General features: G+C 44.7%; 2 protein-coding genes across 9 annotated transcripts in view; one reads left to right on the forward strand and one right to left on the reverse strand.

Annotated features, from left to right (window-relative positions):
- Positions 1 to 14,837, forward strand: part of kat6b (lysine acetyltransferase 6B) — a 43,447-nt gene extending 28,610 nt beyond the window's left edge. For 6 of the 8 annotated variants that reach the window (XM_036960511.2, XM_090217347.1, XM_036960513.2 and 3 more), the window contains exons 10-17: positions 57 to 198; positions 542 to 703; positions 903 to 996; positions 4,612 to 4,843; positions 5,575 to 5,830; positions 8,243 to 8,506; positions 10,083 to 10,362; positions 10,499 to 14,837. In XM_036960511.2, coding sequence (XP_036816406.2) covers positions 57 to 198; positions 542 to 703; positions 903 to 996; positions 4,612 to 4,843; positions 5,575 to 5,830; positions 8,243 to 8,506; positions 10,083 to 10,362; positions 10,499 to 13,779 — 4,711 coding nt within the window. In that variant the 3' untranslated portion in view covers positions 13,780 to 14,837. The remainder of the gene's footprint in view (positions 1 to 56; positions 199 to 541; positions 704 to 902; positions 997 to 4,611; positions 4,844 to 5,574; positions 5,831 to 8,242; positions 8,507 to 10,082; positions 10,363 to 10,498) is intronic. The other 2 variants (XM_090217348.1, XM_036960512.2) reach the window with 1 other exon arrangement.
- Positions 14,838 to 15,879: 1,042 nt separating this feature from the next.
- dusp29 (dual specificity phosphatase 29) lies at positions 15,880 to 17,792 on the reverse strand. Its single transcript, XM_021581106.3, has 4 exons — positions 17,613 to 17,792; positions 17,205 to 17,434; positions 16,551 to 16,774; positions 15,880 to 16,346 (listed from the first exon to the last, which is right to left on the reverse strand). The coding sequence occupies exons 2-4, from the start codon at positions 17,390 to 17,392 to the stop codon at positions 16,090 to 16,092; spliced, it is 669 nt and encodes a 222-aa protein (XP_021436781.1). The 5' UTR covers positions 17,393 to 17,434; positions 17,613 to 17,792; the 3' UTR covers positions 15,880 to 16,089.
- Positions 17,793 to 17,842: the final 50 nt, after the last annotated feature.

Below are 17,842 nucleotides of genomic sequence, written 5' to 3' on the forward strand. Positions count from 1 at the left end.
TAAATTGAATCCAAATTATAGGCTAACTTTTGTCTCGTTGTCTCTTTCGTTGGCAGATTGCAAAAGCTTTACCTGTGTGAGTTCTGTCTGAAGTACATGAGATGCAAGAGCATCCTCCAGCGACACGCCAAGAAGTGTGGCTGGTTTCAACCTCCAGCCAATGAGATTTACAGGAAGGATGACCTTTCAGTGTTCGAGGTCAGAGGTCACTTTTCAAAGTAGTAAAACTATGTTTGCATCCCAAATGGCACCCTATCCCCTATATAGTTCCCTCCCTTTTTTAAACCAGGGCCCAATGGCACCCTATTCCCTTTATTGTAAACTGCTCTATATGCCCTGGTCAAAGTAAGTGCACTTTAAATGGAATAGGCTGCTGTTTTGGACTATGATCATATGCTGGTGTATGTGTATGAAATGTGACTGAATGGTTTTGAGAGAGAGATGGAAAGAATCAACTGTTAGTTTAAATTTGAACAATGTTCTCATGCTGGTTAGTTTAAATTTGAACAATGTTCTAATGCTGGTTTTGTTCCATGTTTAGGTTGATGGAAATGTTAGCAAGCTCTTCTGCCAAAACCTTTGCCTGTTAGCCAAGCTGTTCCTGGATCACAAGACCCTATATTACGACGTGGAGCCTTTCCTTTTTTACATACTAACAAAGAACGACGAGAAAGGCTGTCACCTTGTGGGCTATTTCTCCAAGGTAAGGATATTCAATAGAATGAAAAATATGTTTGGTTAATGCAGTGTCAGTGTCTTTACTATATTAGTCCTCTTAAAAGCTAAATGTATTTTGAAGGGTGTGTGTGTGTGTGTGCTTTCGACAAGGACAGTGGCAGGTGCAATAAATTGCCAGCTTCAGTGCAGCTCTGACATACTTGATCTTTTTCCCCTTCCCTCAGGAAAAGCTTTGCCAGCAGAAATACAATGTCTCCTGTATAATGATCATGCCTCAGTACCAAAGGCAAGGCTTTGGAAGGTTCCTCATTGATTTCAGTAAGTCCCTTAATGCGTTCTAAGAACATAAAACTCAATTCCTGCTTGATTCTAGAATCCTTGCCTGATTCTTTACAATATAAAATAATCTGTTTTCCCAGGCATACATTTGTGCCCCTAGCTAGGTTTCCATCTAATTTGTGACAGATTTTCATGGGAATATTCGCATATCTGCATAAAAACAATATGCACAGAAATGTTCCCATCAAATTGATCTGTTGCAGATAAAAGGCTGTGCGTGATGACATAGTGCACACAAAAATATTTTTTGCAGTTAAATTCCCAATAACAGGGCCCCCCATCGCAGTGCTACCAGAGACTCTGGGTTCGAGCCCAGTCTCTGTTGCAGCCGGCCGCGACCGGGAGGCTCATGGGACGGTGCACAATTGGCCCAGCGTTGTCCGGGTTAGGGAGGGTTTGGCCGGCATGGATATCCTTGTCTCATCGCGCACTAGCGACTCCTGTGGCGGGCCGGGCGCAGTGCACGCTGACACGGTCGCCAGGTGTACGGTGTTTCCTCCGACACGTTGGTACGGCTGGCTTCCGGGTTGGATGTGTGTTGTGTCAAGAAGCAGTGCGGCTTGGTTGGGTTGTGTTTCGGAGGACGCATGGCTCTCGACCTTCGCCTCTCCCGAGTCCGTACGGGAGTTGCAGCGATGAGACAAGACAGTAACTACTACCAATTGGATACCACAAAATTGGGGAGAAAAAGGGAGTCAAATAATAAATAAATACATTATTTTTAAAAAACATACAAGGTTTCCATCGCATTTTCAACTCTCTATGATCTATGTCATAAAACATGTTGCGTTATATAGCGAATGTTTCCACTCTGGTCTTGGCACATGCACTCTAGCCAACAGCTGGCAGATACAGTGGGGATAGAATGAGATTATTAGATTATTATGGATAAAAGAGCAAGATTTATTTTAATTTATCAAACAGCAGCCATGATCATGTCACCAGAATAAGACCTTCAATATTTATTAGAAAGGAGCATCAAGCTCATCACCTTGCACTTTCACCACCCTGTGAAGTGTATCATCATTTATTTAATCTGTAGCCTAATAAACTGCATGCTTTCCTAAATCATAGTGGGAGGATCATACCATCTCATCGCATTACTCCAAGTTTACTTCGATATGATAGTTATTATATTGCAATTTCTCACATAATGAATTTTACTGAAATAAAGAAGATCCCACCTTGTCTAGCGTATGTTGTTTTGTCGAAATTAGGAAAGTTTACTGACAAATTTGCTATTTCTATCAGGCCTCTGGTGACATTTTTATACTCACAGAAAATTTGTTGTGAATTAATTGAAATGGGTATATCAACGCAATTTACATGCGTAAGTAATCATGTTTTCAATATTATAAATTATAAATAATTTATAAATAGAATTATAAAGACGTATTAGGTTATGTCTGCATAAGTTAATATTTGATATCCAATTACATTTAGCAGCCTGTTTGCCTAGGGGTCCATTATTGGAATAACCCTCCACTTGGAATTTGGACTGTTTGTCATAGCTGGTGGGTTTGGGTGGTAGAGCTGTAATGGAGCATTTGATTTGCTGCTCACTTTGCCAGCATCATACCACCCTGCATCCCACTGCTGGCGGGCCTCTGAAGCGAAGCGCGGTTGGTCCTGGTCGGTACCTGGATGGGAGACTAGATGCTGCTGGAAGAGGTGTTGGAGGGCCAGTAGGAGGCACTCTTTCTGGTCTAAAAAACTATCCCAATGGTCCAGGGCAGTGATTGGGGACATTGCCCTATGGGCCCTGGTCAAAAGTAGTGCACTATATAGGGAATAGGGTGCCATTTAGGACAAAACCACAGACATTTTCCAATAGCGCTCTCTTGGAGCCTCTGTCTGAACTTATTTTTTTAAAACATTTTTTATTTTACCAGGTTAGTTGACTGAGAACACATTGTCATTTACATCAACGGCCTGTGGAATAGTTACATGGGTGAGGAGGTGGATGAATGAGCCAATTCGAAGCATGGGAAGGTTAGGTGGCTATGATGGCATGAGGGCCAGATTGGGAATTTTCCCAGGACATGGGGTTAATCCCCCTACTCTTACAACAAGTGCCATGGGATCTTTAGTGACCACAGAGAGTCAGGACACCCGTTTAACGTCCCATCTAAAAAGAGGCACCCTACACAGGGAAAAGGGTGCCATTTGGGGCGGAACCTGTGTTTTTGAAACCGGAAGTTGTTTAGATTACGATTTTTCTGCTTTTATTGGATTGTATTAGAGGAGCAATTTGTCTCGGGTAGCTTGCTGTGAGAGGGAAAGCATTAGCTCCGTTTGCCAGCGTGAATGCGGTTTTCTAGTCATTACTCCTGAGGATTCTGAATAATCTCTTTGTTTTGATTTAAAGATGGTAAACCACAGCTGATACATTTATAAAACACACAGAATAACATGACTTGTTACTGTAGTGTTGCATTTATTATTATCTGTGTTTTAGTTAGTTATTCATCTTTGTTCTAGCAGCTCATTTATTTGTTGTCAATTATTGGCTCTCCTCTCGTCTCAGCTTTGGGTAATGAATACTGTCATAATGACTGGAATATTATGTATTCAGTGTTTGGTGATTAGATGTGCTTGTTTGGTTCCTTGTAGTGGGTGCACACATTAAAAGACATTAATTAATTTCAAGCTGCTTATAATGGATGACCCTTGACAGGACGGCTATAAAACTAATTACATACAGACACAGCTACCTTTTTACTTAGTTTTTTTCCTCTTCATTATCTCTGATAAGTGCAACCTCTTGTGAGAAATGACATCCAGCTGCTTCTCTCCTCCATTTGTTGTTGCTTTTTCTCTCCTCTTTTTTTCACTCACCCTCCTCTCCTCCTCCTCCTTTGTTGCCCTTGCCAGCATCATAGCATCTGACAGAGGTTGAAGGAGAGGATGTCTGATTACCTCTCCTCCATTTCTACTCTCTGAAGGTGAAAATGGAGCTGCTCCCCAACACAGGATGTCATGTCATGTCAGATTATGATATGTACTGCAGTCTAAGACATGCAGCAGCAACAACCGTCTCTAGCTAGCTGGAGTAAATCATTGTATTTTTGTCAGCATGTATCTTTTTAGGTTACATACGAGCCTACTTTCTCACAGCATTGTATTGTTTGAATAGGTTTTTTAAGATGACCTACCTTTTCAAAAGATGGCAGCATTTACATGCAGCCCAATTCAGATTTATTTAGTTTTCTGTGCCGTAGAGCAAAATGGAGAACACCCTCCTGTTCGTGAGAGTCTCACACTTCCATATTAGTTTGTAGGCCACACCGTTCGGACACTACAGATGTTTTTGTGAGAAGACATATGTTCAGGATGTCATGGTCTGACCAACACCGCTGTAGCTCGGGCCACCTTTCACCACAGATGCGAAGCCTTGACAAAGGTGGATGGGCTAGATTGAAACGCAGCACATGGGATTCTTTTATTATGTTACTTAGATTGATGCACATTATTTAATGCCTTCTCACAACATTGTTGATTTGTTATAATACTGTAGGTCTTTTTAAGGTACTGTCTTTTTTGAGGTTATGTCTTCTCACACCATGTTGTTTTGTTTCAATGTGTCTGTTTCAGGTTACCTTCTGACAAGGCAGGAAGGACAAGCTGGCTCCCCAGAGAAGCCTCTGTCAGATCTGGGTCGCTTATCCTACCTGGCATATTGGAAAAGTGTCATGGTGGAGTACCTCTATAAGCAGCCAGATAAACACATCAGCGTTAAAGGAATAAGCAGGGCCACTGGGATGTGTCCGCATGATATCGCCGCTACTCTCCAGCATCTCTGCATGATTGACAGGCAGGACGGCAGGTCAGTCCTAACTCACACACTCGCTGTGTGTGCGCACCCTGTCTGACTCAGACTTATTCAGGCCACTGGGTATTTTTAACATGTTAGCCGTTAATGCAGCAGAATATTGGCAGAAGTAAGTCAGGTTAAGGAAACAGACAGACAGAACAGCCTGCTGCTATTCCAGCCTGAGAATCCTCCGTTTCAGCTTTATTAACTTACGTAACGCCATGGGTCATGTGGATTCACTCTACAACAGCTGGTCTTTTTCTTATTGGTTTACTGTGAAAGTACTTTGACAGTACTTACTGACAATTGCTAACTTAAAAATGGCTTTATTAAAACATTTTATTGTTTGGTTCATTTGTTTATGATTGGCTCTTCAGATTGTAATGATCAGAATGGGTTGACTCTCTAGGGTCGTAGTGATCAGAAGATATCAATTGATGTTCAGTTTTATTAACTACAAACACTACATGTGTTTCATGTCACATCACACATGAATATGTTGAGAGCTGGTGCTTTTTGTCATAGTTTTTGATTGCTTCTCTCCAGGTTTGTGGTAATCAGAATAGATTGATTGATCTTATTGGTAATTGATCTCTAGGTTTGCGGTGATCAGAATAGATTGATTGATCTTATTGATTATTGTTCTCTAGGTTTGTGGTAATCAGAATAGATTGATTGATCTCGTTGATGATGTTTCTTGGTTTGATTGACTGATTTTGATGTTTCTTATTGCTCTTCTTTAGGTTTGTGGTGATCCGAAGAGAGCGGTTGATCCAGAGGCACATGGAGAAGCTGCGAGCCAGCCCCAGGCTGAACCAGGTGGACCCTGACGCACTGCACTGGACCCCCAGCCCCAGGTTGAACCAGGTGGACCCTGACGCACTGCACTGGACCCCCAGCCCCAGGCTGAACCAGGTGGACCCTGACGCACTGCACTGGACCCCCGCAGTGGCCCTCAACGCTGTCCTGTCTGAGGAGGAGAGAGAGATTGAGATGGATGTAAGTCTTGCATGCGCGCACACACACACAGTGTCTTTCAACTCTGGACCTGACACTGTTCAACTCTGTTCAGTCTGTAGTCTAATCATGGTGTTCAGTCTGTAGTCTAGACTGTGATTAGGTTAATCATGGTGTTCAGTCTGGAGTCTAGATTGTGATTAGGTTAATCATGGTGTTCCGTCTGTCGTCTAGACAATTATTAGGTTAATCATGGTGTTCAGTCTGTCATCTAGTCCGTGATTAGGTTAATCATGGTGTTCAGTCTGTAGTCTAGACCGTGATTAGGTTAATCATGGTGTTCAGTCTGGAGTCTAGGCCGTGATTAGGTTAATCATGGTGTTCAGTCTGGAGTCTAGATTGTGATTAGGTTAATCATGGTGTTCCGTCTGTCATCTAGACTTATTAGGTTAATCATGGTGTTCAGTCTGTAGTCTAGACCGTGATTAGGTTAATCATGGTGCTCAGTCTGTAGTCTAGACCGTTATTAGGTTAATCATGGTGTTCAGTCTGTAGTCTAGACCGTGATTAGGTTAATCATGGTGTTCAGTCTGTAGTCTAATCATGGTGTTCAGTCTGTAGTCTAGACCGTTATTAGGTTAATCATGGTGTTCAGTCTGTCGTCTAGACTTATTAGGTTAATCATGGTGTTCAGTCTGTCGTCTAGACAATTATTAGGTTAATCATGGTGTTCAGTCTGTAGTCTAGACCGTGATTAGGTTAATCATGGTGTTCAGTCTGTAGTCTAGGCTGTTATTAGGTTAATCATGGTGTTCAGTCTGTAGTCTAGACTGTTATTAGGTTAATCATGGTGTTCAGTCTGTAGTCTAGACCGTTATTAGGTTAATCATGGTGTTCAGTCTGTAGTCTAGACCGTGATAGGTTAATCATGGTGTTCAGTCTGTAGTCTAATCATGGTGTTCAGTCTGTAGTCTAGACCGTTATTAGGTTAATCATGGTGTTCAGTCTGGAGTCTAGTCCGTGATTAGGTTAATCATGGTGTTCAGTCTGGAGTCTAGTCCGTGATTAGGTTAATCGTGGTGTTCAGTCTGGAGTCTAGTCCGTGATTAGGTTAATCATGGTGTTCAGTCTGTAGTCTAGGCCGTGATTAGGTTAATCATGGTGTTCAGTCTGGAGTCTAGACCATTATTAGGTTAATCATGGTGTTCAGTCTGGAGTCTAGTCCGTGATTAGGTTAATCATGGTGTTCAGTCTGGAGTCTAGTCCGTGATTAGGTTAATCATGGTGTTCAGTCTGTAGTCTAGGCCGTGATTAGGTTAATCATGGTGTTCAGTCTGGAGTCTAGACCGTGATTAGGTTAATCATGGTGTTCAGTCTGTCGTCTAGTCCGTGATTAGGTTAATCATGGTGTTCAGTCTGTCGTCTAGTCCGTGATTAGGTTAATCATGGTGTTCAGTCTGTAGTCTAGACCGTTATTAGGTTAATCATGGTGTTCAGTCTGGAGTCTAGTCCGTGATTAGGTTAATCATGGTGTTCAGTCTGGAGTCTAGTCCGTGATTAGGTTAATCATGGTGTTCAGTCTGGAGTCTAGTCCGTGATTAGGTTAATCATTGTGTTCAGTCTGGAGTCTAGTCCGTGATTAGGTTAATCATGGTGTTCAGTCTGGAGTCTAGTCCGTGATTAGGTTAATCATGGTGTTCAGTCTGGAGTCTAGTCCGTGATTAGGTTAATCATGGTGTTCAGTCTGGAGTCTAGTCCGTGATTAGGTTAATCATGGTGTTCAGTCTGGAGTCTAGTCCGTGATTAGGTTAATCATGGTGTTCAGTCTGGAGTCTAGTCCGTGATTAGGTTAATCATGGTGTTCCGTCTGTAGTCTAGACCGTTATTAGGTTAATCATGGTGTTCCGTCTGTAGTCTAGACCGTGATTAGGTTAATCAGGTTCGTGCTGGGCTGGAGGAAAAGCCTACACACTCGGTACATTGGCTCTCCAGGACCCCTGCATTAGTTGGAGCCCCCTACGTTAGTAGTAAAGACATGCGTTTGTATGCCTCCACGTCAGCTAACGCGATGCATGATCATTCATCATCCCACAGTCTGTTAAAGGTGGTGTTTGAGTTCGAACCAAGGCCGTTAATGAGCTTGGCATGTTCACTGTCACTAGGCATTTAATGTGGTGCCCCAAATTGCCCCAAATCAGTTCAGTATATCATTACATAATGAATAGTGCTAAATATTCCATGACATGCAATCAAATTGAATTGCTTAACAGCAAATGCTTCCTCTGCTCTGACACTCAAACATTATCAAGAGAACCTGTGGTGATGCATTTGTCATGATGTTAATTCAAATTGTGTGTCTATTTCTCCATTAGCCTTTTCATTGTGATGTTAAGCTAGCTGCCTGTGTTTCCCAGAGACAATAACAATGACTGTCTCTCTGTGTGTTAATTACAGGCTGAGCGACTGAAGGAGCAGGCTAGTTGGGAGAATGAAGAGAGAGCGGTGTCCTATCTGATGACTAGCATACATCACCCTCGTCCTCCCACTAAGGTCTACAGTAAGAACCCCTTCAGAACATATGAGCGTCGCCCCACAACCGCTGGAGACCAAAGACTGCACGCCTCTGAGGAATGTAGTGGTGACAAAGATGAGGATGATTCTGATGGATCGCCTCCCATCCTAACGAAAGCCCATGCAATGTTTGGTGTCAAGAGAAAGGTGAGAGCTGGAAATTAGTTATTTGACACATTTCCTCATTGCAGGGTGAGGTGGCTGCAGTGTGATTGGCTGGTTATAGTGTTTACATAGGGGTGGGAAAATAAGGGAGTTCAATTGAATGTTATGTAATAGTTTCAGAATTAGATTGTTTTCCATCATTATATAATGCGACTTGGTATCTGAAGATGTGTTGTCTACCAACTAAGGTGTGTTAAATGTTCTTGGCTGCAATGAAAGATGCACTCAGTTCTCTAGATTATGTTAAATAATCCACGGTACAGTACTACAAACAGTTGTGATTTTTCTGGTGCTGTTGTGTAGCAGGCAGCCAGACTGAACCTTGTTCAGTGGTCATTGCTAAGGCAGACAGACTGAACCTTGTTCTATTGTCAGTGGTCATGGCTAAGGCAGACAGACTGAAACTTGTTCTATTGTCAGTGGTCATGGCTAAGGCAGACAGACTGAAACTTGTTCTATTGTCAGTGGTCATGGCTAAGGCAGACAGACTGAACCTTGTTCTATTGTCAGTGGTCATGGCTAAGGCAGACAGACTGAACCTTGTTCTATTGTCAGTGGTCATGGCTAAGGCAGACAGACTGAACCTTGTTCTATTGTCAGTGGTCATGGCTAAGGCAGACAGACTGAACCTTGTTCTATTGTCAGTGGTCATGGCTAAGGCAGACAGACTGAACCTTGTTCTATTGTCAGTGGTCATGGCTAAGGCAGACAGACTGAACCTTGTTCTATTGTCAGTGGTCATGGCTAAGGCAGACAGACTGAACCTTGTTCTATTGTCAGTGGTCATGGCTAAGGCAGACAGACTGAACCTTGTTCTATTGTCAGTGGTCATGGCTAAGGCAGACAGACTGAAACTTGTTCTATTGTCAGTGGTCATGGCTAATTTAAATCCTTCCATGGTTTTCACATCTGTGTTGTCGATAGGCCACTGCTCCCTCGTGGTGAAGATGATATTACAACAGATTGTGGTCTAGAAGTTAGGAACCAGCTCTATTTCACACAGCAGGAATATGTCCTCTAGATAAGACTGCCTGCTGATGGTTGTTGCAGTTAATTAGTGAATTTGTTACAGGATTGCTTTCATAGTCCTCACTGGGTTTAATCTCTACCACAAAAAGAAAGTGACATCCTTGTAATACCCACTCAGTGAAAAACTGGAGCATATGTAGAATGTGGTCTGAGTTAACTCTGCCTGTCTCATTTGTGGTTCTCTAAACCAGTCAGCCTTCATCTGTGGGAAAGAGTTGCTCAAGCATTCGATGCTCACATTGTGTGGTTTGAGCATTTTACATTCAGAACAAAAGTTTACAATGAGGCCCGGTCCTCCCTGCAGACATTTTACCAGGGCCTTGAGTGTCTCTCTCTGTAGCTATTAAACTGCAGAAAGAGTTTAGAGAGGAAGTATTATGTTTATTTTAACCTTTTTTTCCACCCATCTGTTTTGTCTGTCTTGGAGAGCAGTTGTGCTCAGAAATGGAAAGTAAGTTTAGTCCAGGACTAAGCTTAATTTGTGTCCGAGAAAACGTCCCTAAAGTTTAACATTTGATTTGTGTTCCAGAGAGAGAGAGCTGAGAGAGCTGTCATGCTCAAGAAGAGAGGTCGCAAGAGAAGAAGGATTAATAGCAGTGTGACGACAGAGACCATCTCTGAGACGACGGAGGTTCTGAACGAACCGTTTGACAACTCTGAGGACGAGAGGCCCATGCCCCTGCTGGAGAGGACCTGCAGGGTGGGCGAGATGGAGGAGGAGGGGCTGAGGAAACCAGTGAAGAGACGCAGAGGTCGTCCGCGGCTGGAGAAAACCACGGATAGAGACAATCGTGAACACTGGATTGAAGGTAACTAAATCCTTCAGATGTTTTTAAGAAGCATTATTTTAAGTTGTAAGTTAAAATGGACAGCATACATCCCTTTAAATCTTAACATCACAACATCAATTTGCTCAAATCACTGATGTTCTTTTCTTTCTTCTAGTAGCCGGTGTCCTGTCAAAGAAACCGGGCAGGCCTCGAACGGTTAAGCGCAAGAAGGGCTGGCCCAAAGGAGTGAAACGGGGGCCTCCAAAATGGCGTCTGAAGAAGGAGAGGAAGATGGGTTTCAAGCTGAACCTGTACACTCCCCCCGAGACGCCGCTGGAGGCCGAGGAACCCCACATCCAGGCCGAGGAGCCCAAGGAGGAGCCGGAGGACCAGGACAAGGCCTCGACCATCACGGAGGAGGAGTCAGAGCCTGGCAGAGACCTGGTCAGTCGTGACACAGTTATGGACAAGCGCCTGCCCTCAGAGCCCCACATTCCCATGGAGGAAGAGAGTCCTAGTAAACTGAGCTCCCCTGGGGTATCTCCTGTGGCTTCTCCCATGGCCTCTTCTCCAGTAGCCTCCCCTATGGCCTCTAGAGCTAGCTCCCCTGTCTTCTCTCCTGTTGGCTCCGCTATGTGTTCTCCCGTCAGATCCCCCATCCGTGACGAACCACCGGAGGAGGACCCACAAGCCAGTGAGCACGGGGACTCTCAAGCTCCTTCTCCATCCAAACAGCTGGACCACAGCACTGAAAGATCAGCCGAGGATGATGAAGACGAAGAGACCACTCACCTGGACGCGGACGATGAAGACGAGAGTCGCATGGAGTCGACGGCAGAGCCAGAGAAAGAAGAGCGGAAGGAAGAGCCTTGTCAGGAGCCTCCTGACGCGGAGTCCTGCACCACCCTGACTTTTTTACATCCAAATGACAACAATAAGGATTCTGAACGACGTAAGGAGGGGTCTGAAGGGATGGCCTATAGGCGTGAGGAGGAGCTGCCGGCCAACACTGGAGACGAGAAAAGAGATGGTATCCAGGAACAGGCCCCAACCACAGTAGCAGCAGTAGACTCTGACCACCCCGTTGACTCCGAGTCAGAGGAGAGTAGCAGTCAGGAGGCTCGACGCCAGCCTCAGCAGACAGAAAGGGATAGAGAGAGGCTTGCTGCTCTGAGTCCTTCTGCTGTGCTGAGAGACCGAGAGGAGGATCGAGAGGAGGACCGAGAGACGGCCCAGGCCGTGCAGAGCCTCACCCAGGAGACAGAGCGCGACACAGAGACACTGCAGGACAGCTCCAGCTCGGTGTTCCACCAGGAGGCGAGCCACAGCCTGCAGACCCACCCTATGGTCCCCCATAGCCCCCCTCACACCCTAACTTCGCTGGACGAAGGCTGCCCCCAGTTGGACCACAGCAGCCCCCTGTCCTCGGCCCACTCCCACCCCAGCCAGTCGGTGCGCTCTGTCAGCAGCCCAGCGTTGTCCATCCTGGAGAGTAGCAGAGGCAGCAGCAGTGGAGGAAGTGGCGCAGGAGGAGGTTACACCCAGATCAGCCCTGACCACGGCTCCAGTGGCGGAGCCTCCATCTCAGTACCCTCCTCCCTTCACAACATGGAGACCAGCCCCATGATGGACGTGCCGTCGGTGTCGGACCACTCATCCCAGCAGGTGGTGGACAGCGGCTTCAGCGACCTGGGCTCCATCGAGAGCACCACAGAGAACTATGAGAACCCCAGCTCCTACGACTCCACACTGGGGGGCAGCATCTGTGGCGGTGCCGGGGGTCCGGGCGGACCTGGGGGCCCCCCTCAGAACAGCTGTTCCTACGGCCCCCTCCCCCCCAGTGGCCTGGTGCAGAGCAGCTGTGCCGTCAGCCAGCAAATGGGGGGTGTAAACCCTGGAAGCTGTGGCATGATTCAGCAGAATAGCCTGAGCTCCCCGCAGCACTGCAACGTCAAGTCACCACAGGGCTGTGTGGTGGTGGTGGAGAGACCACCGAGTAATGGTCAGCACAGTCACAGTCAACACAGCCAGCACAGTCACAGTCAAACAATCATACACAATCCCCATGGCCATACTAGGCACACTATCACTCCACACAATCAGCATCCGCAACATAATCAGCCTCACAGCGCTCCACACAATCAACACAGCCAGATAACGCAACACAACCCACACACACACCCTGCACACAGTCAGCCACATGGTGTACATCACAATCAACACAGCCTTCACAGTCAACACAGCCTTCACAATCAACACAATCAACACGGTCAACACAGCCTTCACAATCAACACGGTCAACACAGCCTTCACAATCAACACAGTCAACACAGCCTTCACAATCAACACAGCCACAGTCAGCAACAGGCCATGACACAGTGTGGCATGCCTACCAACTTCACGGCGCCCATTCAGCTAGCTGACATCCCTGAGTCAGGCAACCCCAACCTGAGCAGCATCTATGAGAGGATGAACCAGGAGGGCTATGGCAGCGGTCATTACTCCCAGCCCTCGGCCACCTTCAGCCTGGCCAAACTGCAGCAGCTGACCAACACCCTCATAGACCACCCTCACTCTCTGCCTTTTAACCACTCTGCCTCCCACGCCCACCCTATCACATCCTATGCAAACAGTACCTCCCTGTCATCACACTCGCAGCACTCTGGCCTGGTGTCTCTGTCCCAGTCCCCCCACCCTGGCCACCCTCGCCCCCATGGGGTCTCTCCTCACCCCGGTGGCCCCCAGGTCCAGGTGCAGGCCACCATGACCCCCCCTCTGACCTCTTCCCACCCCCTCAGCTCCCCACAGATGATGCTGCAGCGCAACACCATGGGCATCCCCAACATCCCTACCTCCCAGTGGACTCTACAGGCTCAGATGGCCCCCGGGGGACCCAAGGGCCCCACACACATTGCCATGCGCTCCAAGTCAGCAGCCTCTGGTCTCTCCTCCCACCCCCACCACCAGCAGCAGATGTACAGTCACACCCGTGGGCCCCCCCAGACAGTCACCATGCAGGCCCCCTCATCCCGGACGCTGGCAGCCATGCCAAGGGGCATGAACATGGGCACGGTCAACATCATGCCGGCCCCTGGTAATCCCTACAACCATGCTGTTAGTGTCAACTCCATGAACATGCCCTCTGCCTCCATCAACCACGCCATGAACGGCTACCACGTCACAACCCAGGGGCCAACCATGATGGCGGCCAATGGTGGTTACCACAGCAACCAGATGTCGGGCCACCAGATGACGGCGGCCTACATGAACCAGTCGCCCGGGGCCCAGTACGCCTCTATGCAGATGGGCATGATGGGAACACAGCCATACCCCCAGCAACCCATGCAGGCTCCGCCGCACAGCAACATGTACTCTTCAGCTGGTCAGCACGGATACATGACCAACACCGGACCCATGTCCAAGCAGACACTCAAAGGGCCTTTCATCAGACGGTAACCCATGGTTACTAACCTAACGGTTAACGAAACCGTAGCTAATGACAAACAAACTGAATCAATCTGACTGGATGTTTAAATCACACAAATGTGCATTATTATTACTATGAGTCCTAGATGCACAAATTTGGCCTTTTTTTGTTTGTTGATAATGTTTGTTTCTTTGTTTTCATTTTGTTTATAGTTACTTAAAAACCAGCACTTGGAAAGAATGCAAAAAGTTTCATCAACAAGCAAACTTTTTACAACAAGCTACTATCTATGTCAAAGTATTTTTGTTCCTAACAGATTTGTGTTCTTTTAGGTTCTAAGCCTTACGTCATGAAGATAAAAATGTATTTAATTAGTATTAGTCTCCCTGGTCACTTCTTAGGGTAGAGGGGGAAGGAGACTGGGAAGAGACTTCATCACCGGGAGTGAGTGTAGTTATGTAGCAGCCTCAAACTAAGCCATCTAATGTGCCTGCTACAAACAGACTTAAACAAGTGGATATTCCTAGAACCTGTTCAGTGTACCTGTCTAACAGTGCTGACGATTAGTTTGTACTATACTCATGCCTTTGTATATTTAAATTATTGTACTTATTTTGTAAAGCATGCTTCGGTCTCCAGTCTCCGTTAGTAACAGTGCATTGAGTAGTACTGTACAAGTGTTGTGCTTAATAGCAAGCCATTCTAAATATATTTTGGCCTTTATTAGGTTCCCCCTCTCACAGGGCGGGGGAGAAAGATGAAACTATATTTTGTTAATTCTAATAATGTAAAAAAAAAGTGTAAACTTCTTTAGTCCTGTTCTTCTGTATGTTTGAGAGGTTTCATTGCTATGTATGTATAATTCTGAAGTCTTTTGTAACAGATGTCCTTCCTTGAGGCAGCTTTCTGTTTTATAACACAGAAGACTGATTTCTGTCAAGATAACTAAGCATATCTCAGTGTTTGTACCCTGACTCTGATTCTAAAACATTTCAAAGAGGTGTACAAATGTCGAAATGTGGCGGAATTTAAAAAAAACAACTAAATGATTGATGATTATTATTAATAATAAAGAAATATACATTTAGTCCAAAGTCGATATTTTACATAAAGCATTTAAAAAGTAACATTTTCATTCCATCTGTAGATTTTTATAAAATGTTGGATTTATATTTTATAAAGTAGATAAGACTAGAGGATGTGACTAGACCAAACTAAGCTAACGGATTGCATGTAAAAAGCAACTTGTGTTTTTGTCTATATTACTCTTTTGTAGCCTTTCTACCTGTACAGAATGGCTGGTAGGGTGAGAGCCATGTCTCCCACTGTAAATGTGCACAAACAAGCAGTCTTATTGATGCCTTTCTCCTTTGTCAGTCACTTAATAATGGTGTACATTTTAGCATAAAATAAGTTAGGATTGACCATGCACACAATTTTACTCCGTTGATTTAACTCCATTGACAACTGACTTAACTTCAGATTAATTGGGAGATTTGAAGTTCAAAATGTTCAACGACAGACTTCAAAGCCAAGGCAATGTCTTATTTATAAAACCTGAGCATTTAGTTTAAAGGGGCAATCTGCAGTTGATGCATAACATTTTTTCACTGTGTGATGTATAGCCATGGATTATTGAATAATATAACTTAAATGCCTCATGACCTTAGTTGTACCCAATTACAACCCAAAATATAAGCATGTTTTACTCCAAATGTTTGTAAACAAAAGTCAATGTTAATACCGCTTCAAAACATGGTTAAAACTGGTTCTGATTTCATGGATGGTCTGTCAGTATACGTGTATGGATACACGATCTTCATCTGACCCTGCTTCTCACAGGAAAATAATCCTGCAGCAACAGGAAATGTGAATTATGTGGATTTTAATTAATGGACATTTTTGTAGAGGTTGATACATTTTTTGGTTAGGGAAAATCAAGTCTGAAATGTTAGTGGAAATTACTGACTAGATCCCTTTACAATTTGCATTTCCTGCTATGCAGGAAAATTATTTACGACAAAGTGATCAAATTTAGATAGCAGCTCTGTAGCTCGTCTATGAATTTGAGTGTTCAAATTTCTCGAGCCCCTTCCCTTAGCAGTTTACCAAAACAAGTGGCAGAAGTGTTGCTTTGTTATTGCTTTATTGTTTGAACTGTGGATTTCCACTTTAACTCTTTTAAATTTGAAGTACAATTGGAGTACAGTATTTTTGAAGTACTAGGAAACCTACTTGTTTGACAATTTTTTTCACTGTACACATTTCTTGTGGAACCAAATGATCGAAATTAAATACATTTCCCTTTTCTCAGGGTGCATCGATCACATTTGATCCTTCTATTCATCCTCCTCGCTTTCCTTGTCCTTTTTTTCTCCTTTTCCCTTGTCAGTCGTCACCTCGTCCCTCTGTTCTAAGAGGTAAGTGTCCAGCTGCCTGAGCTGTTTCAGGAAGCCCCAGTTGGGGATGATACGCCTGCGTCGCTTCACGTGGTCCACGGCATCCACCACCGTCATGTTCTTACAGATCATCAGGTAGGCCAGGAACAGGGTGGCTGACCGACTTCTCCCCATCACACAGTGCACCAGCAGCTTATCTAATGGAAATGCATAGAAAAACATGACTGGAAGGAGGTGTTTGTTATTAGAATGGAATGGTACCCCCTGTATAATTTCTTTAATGAATAAGCATTAATAACCTTAACATTTCAAAGCATTTGTGTCCATGCATTTATAAGCACTTATAATTGCTTATTCATTTAAGTTGTATTAAAATGTCACTCAAACTAGGACTAACTTACTTTCAGGTATGTTGAGTGTTTGGTCGATGAACTGGGCTGCAGAAAAGAAGTACTGGCTAAGGTCAAAGGTTGGAGTATCCTCCGCCACGACCCCATAGTAGACCACGTCCATGTCGCTGTAGTACTCCGCTCCCGTGTCCACATTATTCCACGTCCCCTCTGCTGCATTCAGGATGTGGGTCATGCCCAATTTCTTCAGGTGGTATTTGTCTTTGGCACTCTCTCTGTCAATGTAAGGATTTACTAACCTGAGTGCCAGTCAGTTTGTGCTATCATGCCAACTGTTTACAATGATCAAATGGAATTGGCAAGAGCACAAATAGATTGGGCTCCTGGCTAAGGATGCAGGGACCTGTACTGCAGGTAGGAGACAAAGGGTGTACTCAAACAGTTGATACATCAAGCAGTAGGAAACTTATAATTATGTACTGAACAGATATAACACTCAAGGTAAATAATAGCCTGGCTGGCCATAGACAATATACTGTATGTAGGTCCTATATCTATGGTTTCTGGTCTCTTGCCAACTCCTTAGGGAAATGTCAAGCCAAACATTTGACATGAAAATGAGTGACAATGAGTTGGCATTATAGAACAAACAGACTACTTTATGTTTAATTTGATCTCTTACAGAACACCAACTGCCTAACTTACTCATCTCCAATCCAGACGTTGGGCCAGACCTGGTTGATGTGAGTGTACTCCATGCAGTCACGGTTAAGGATCTTCTCCAGCTCATAGCCCCCAGGTGTAACGTATTCCACCACAGGTTCAGGTGGCTTCGTCTTAGGAACAAACTTTTTCTTCACAGTCGCACACCTCTTGGAGCTGTGAGACGCCATGTTTATCACAATAGCTTCTTGCTTTCACACAGGATCCATTCCCTTAAAAATAATAAAATAACATTTTAATTCCAACGTCCTTCCAACGTGCCACAAAGACAATGTCGTAAGACGGGTATCTATGGCACATTTTTGTTAATGTGCATTTTAGGCATTATTTAAATACCTAACATGCACTGGCAACAGTTAGAATTAGAATTCTGGTCAAAGAACAACATACCAAGAGATTTAATTGAAGTCCTTTACTGTACTCTCTCTAAAAGTCAACAAGTGTAGCCTTTTGTGTGTTTCCTGTTGTCAACAGTTGGAGGAAACAAATAGAACCCAATGCTCGAAGTTTAATTCTGGGAGCCTGACGAGAGTCGTCGGTCGGGGGCACAGATTGTATAACTGGACAGGCATCAAATTGAGAGGATATTTTTAGTGCTCTGACGTGCAAGCTAGGCCCCC

This window comes from Oncorhynchus mykiss, chromosome 23 (genome assembly GCF_057628025.1).
Source record: "Oncorhynchus mykiss isolate SJ-2025 chromosome 23, ASM5762802v1, whole genome shotgun sequence".
NCBI classification, from domain to species: Eukaryota; Metazoa; Chordata; class Actinopteri; order Salmoniformes; family Salmonidae; genus Oncorhynchus; species Oncorhynchus mykiss.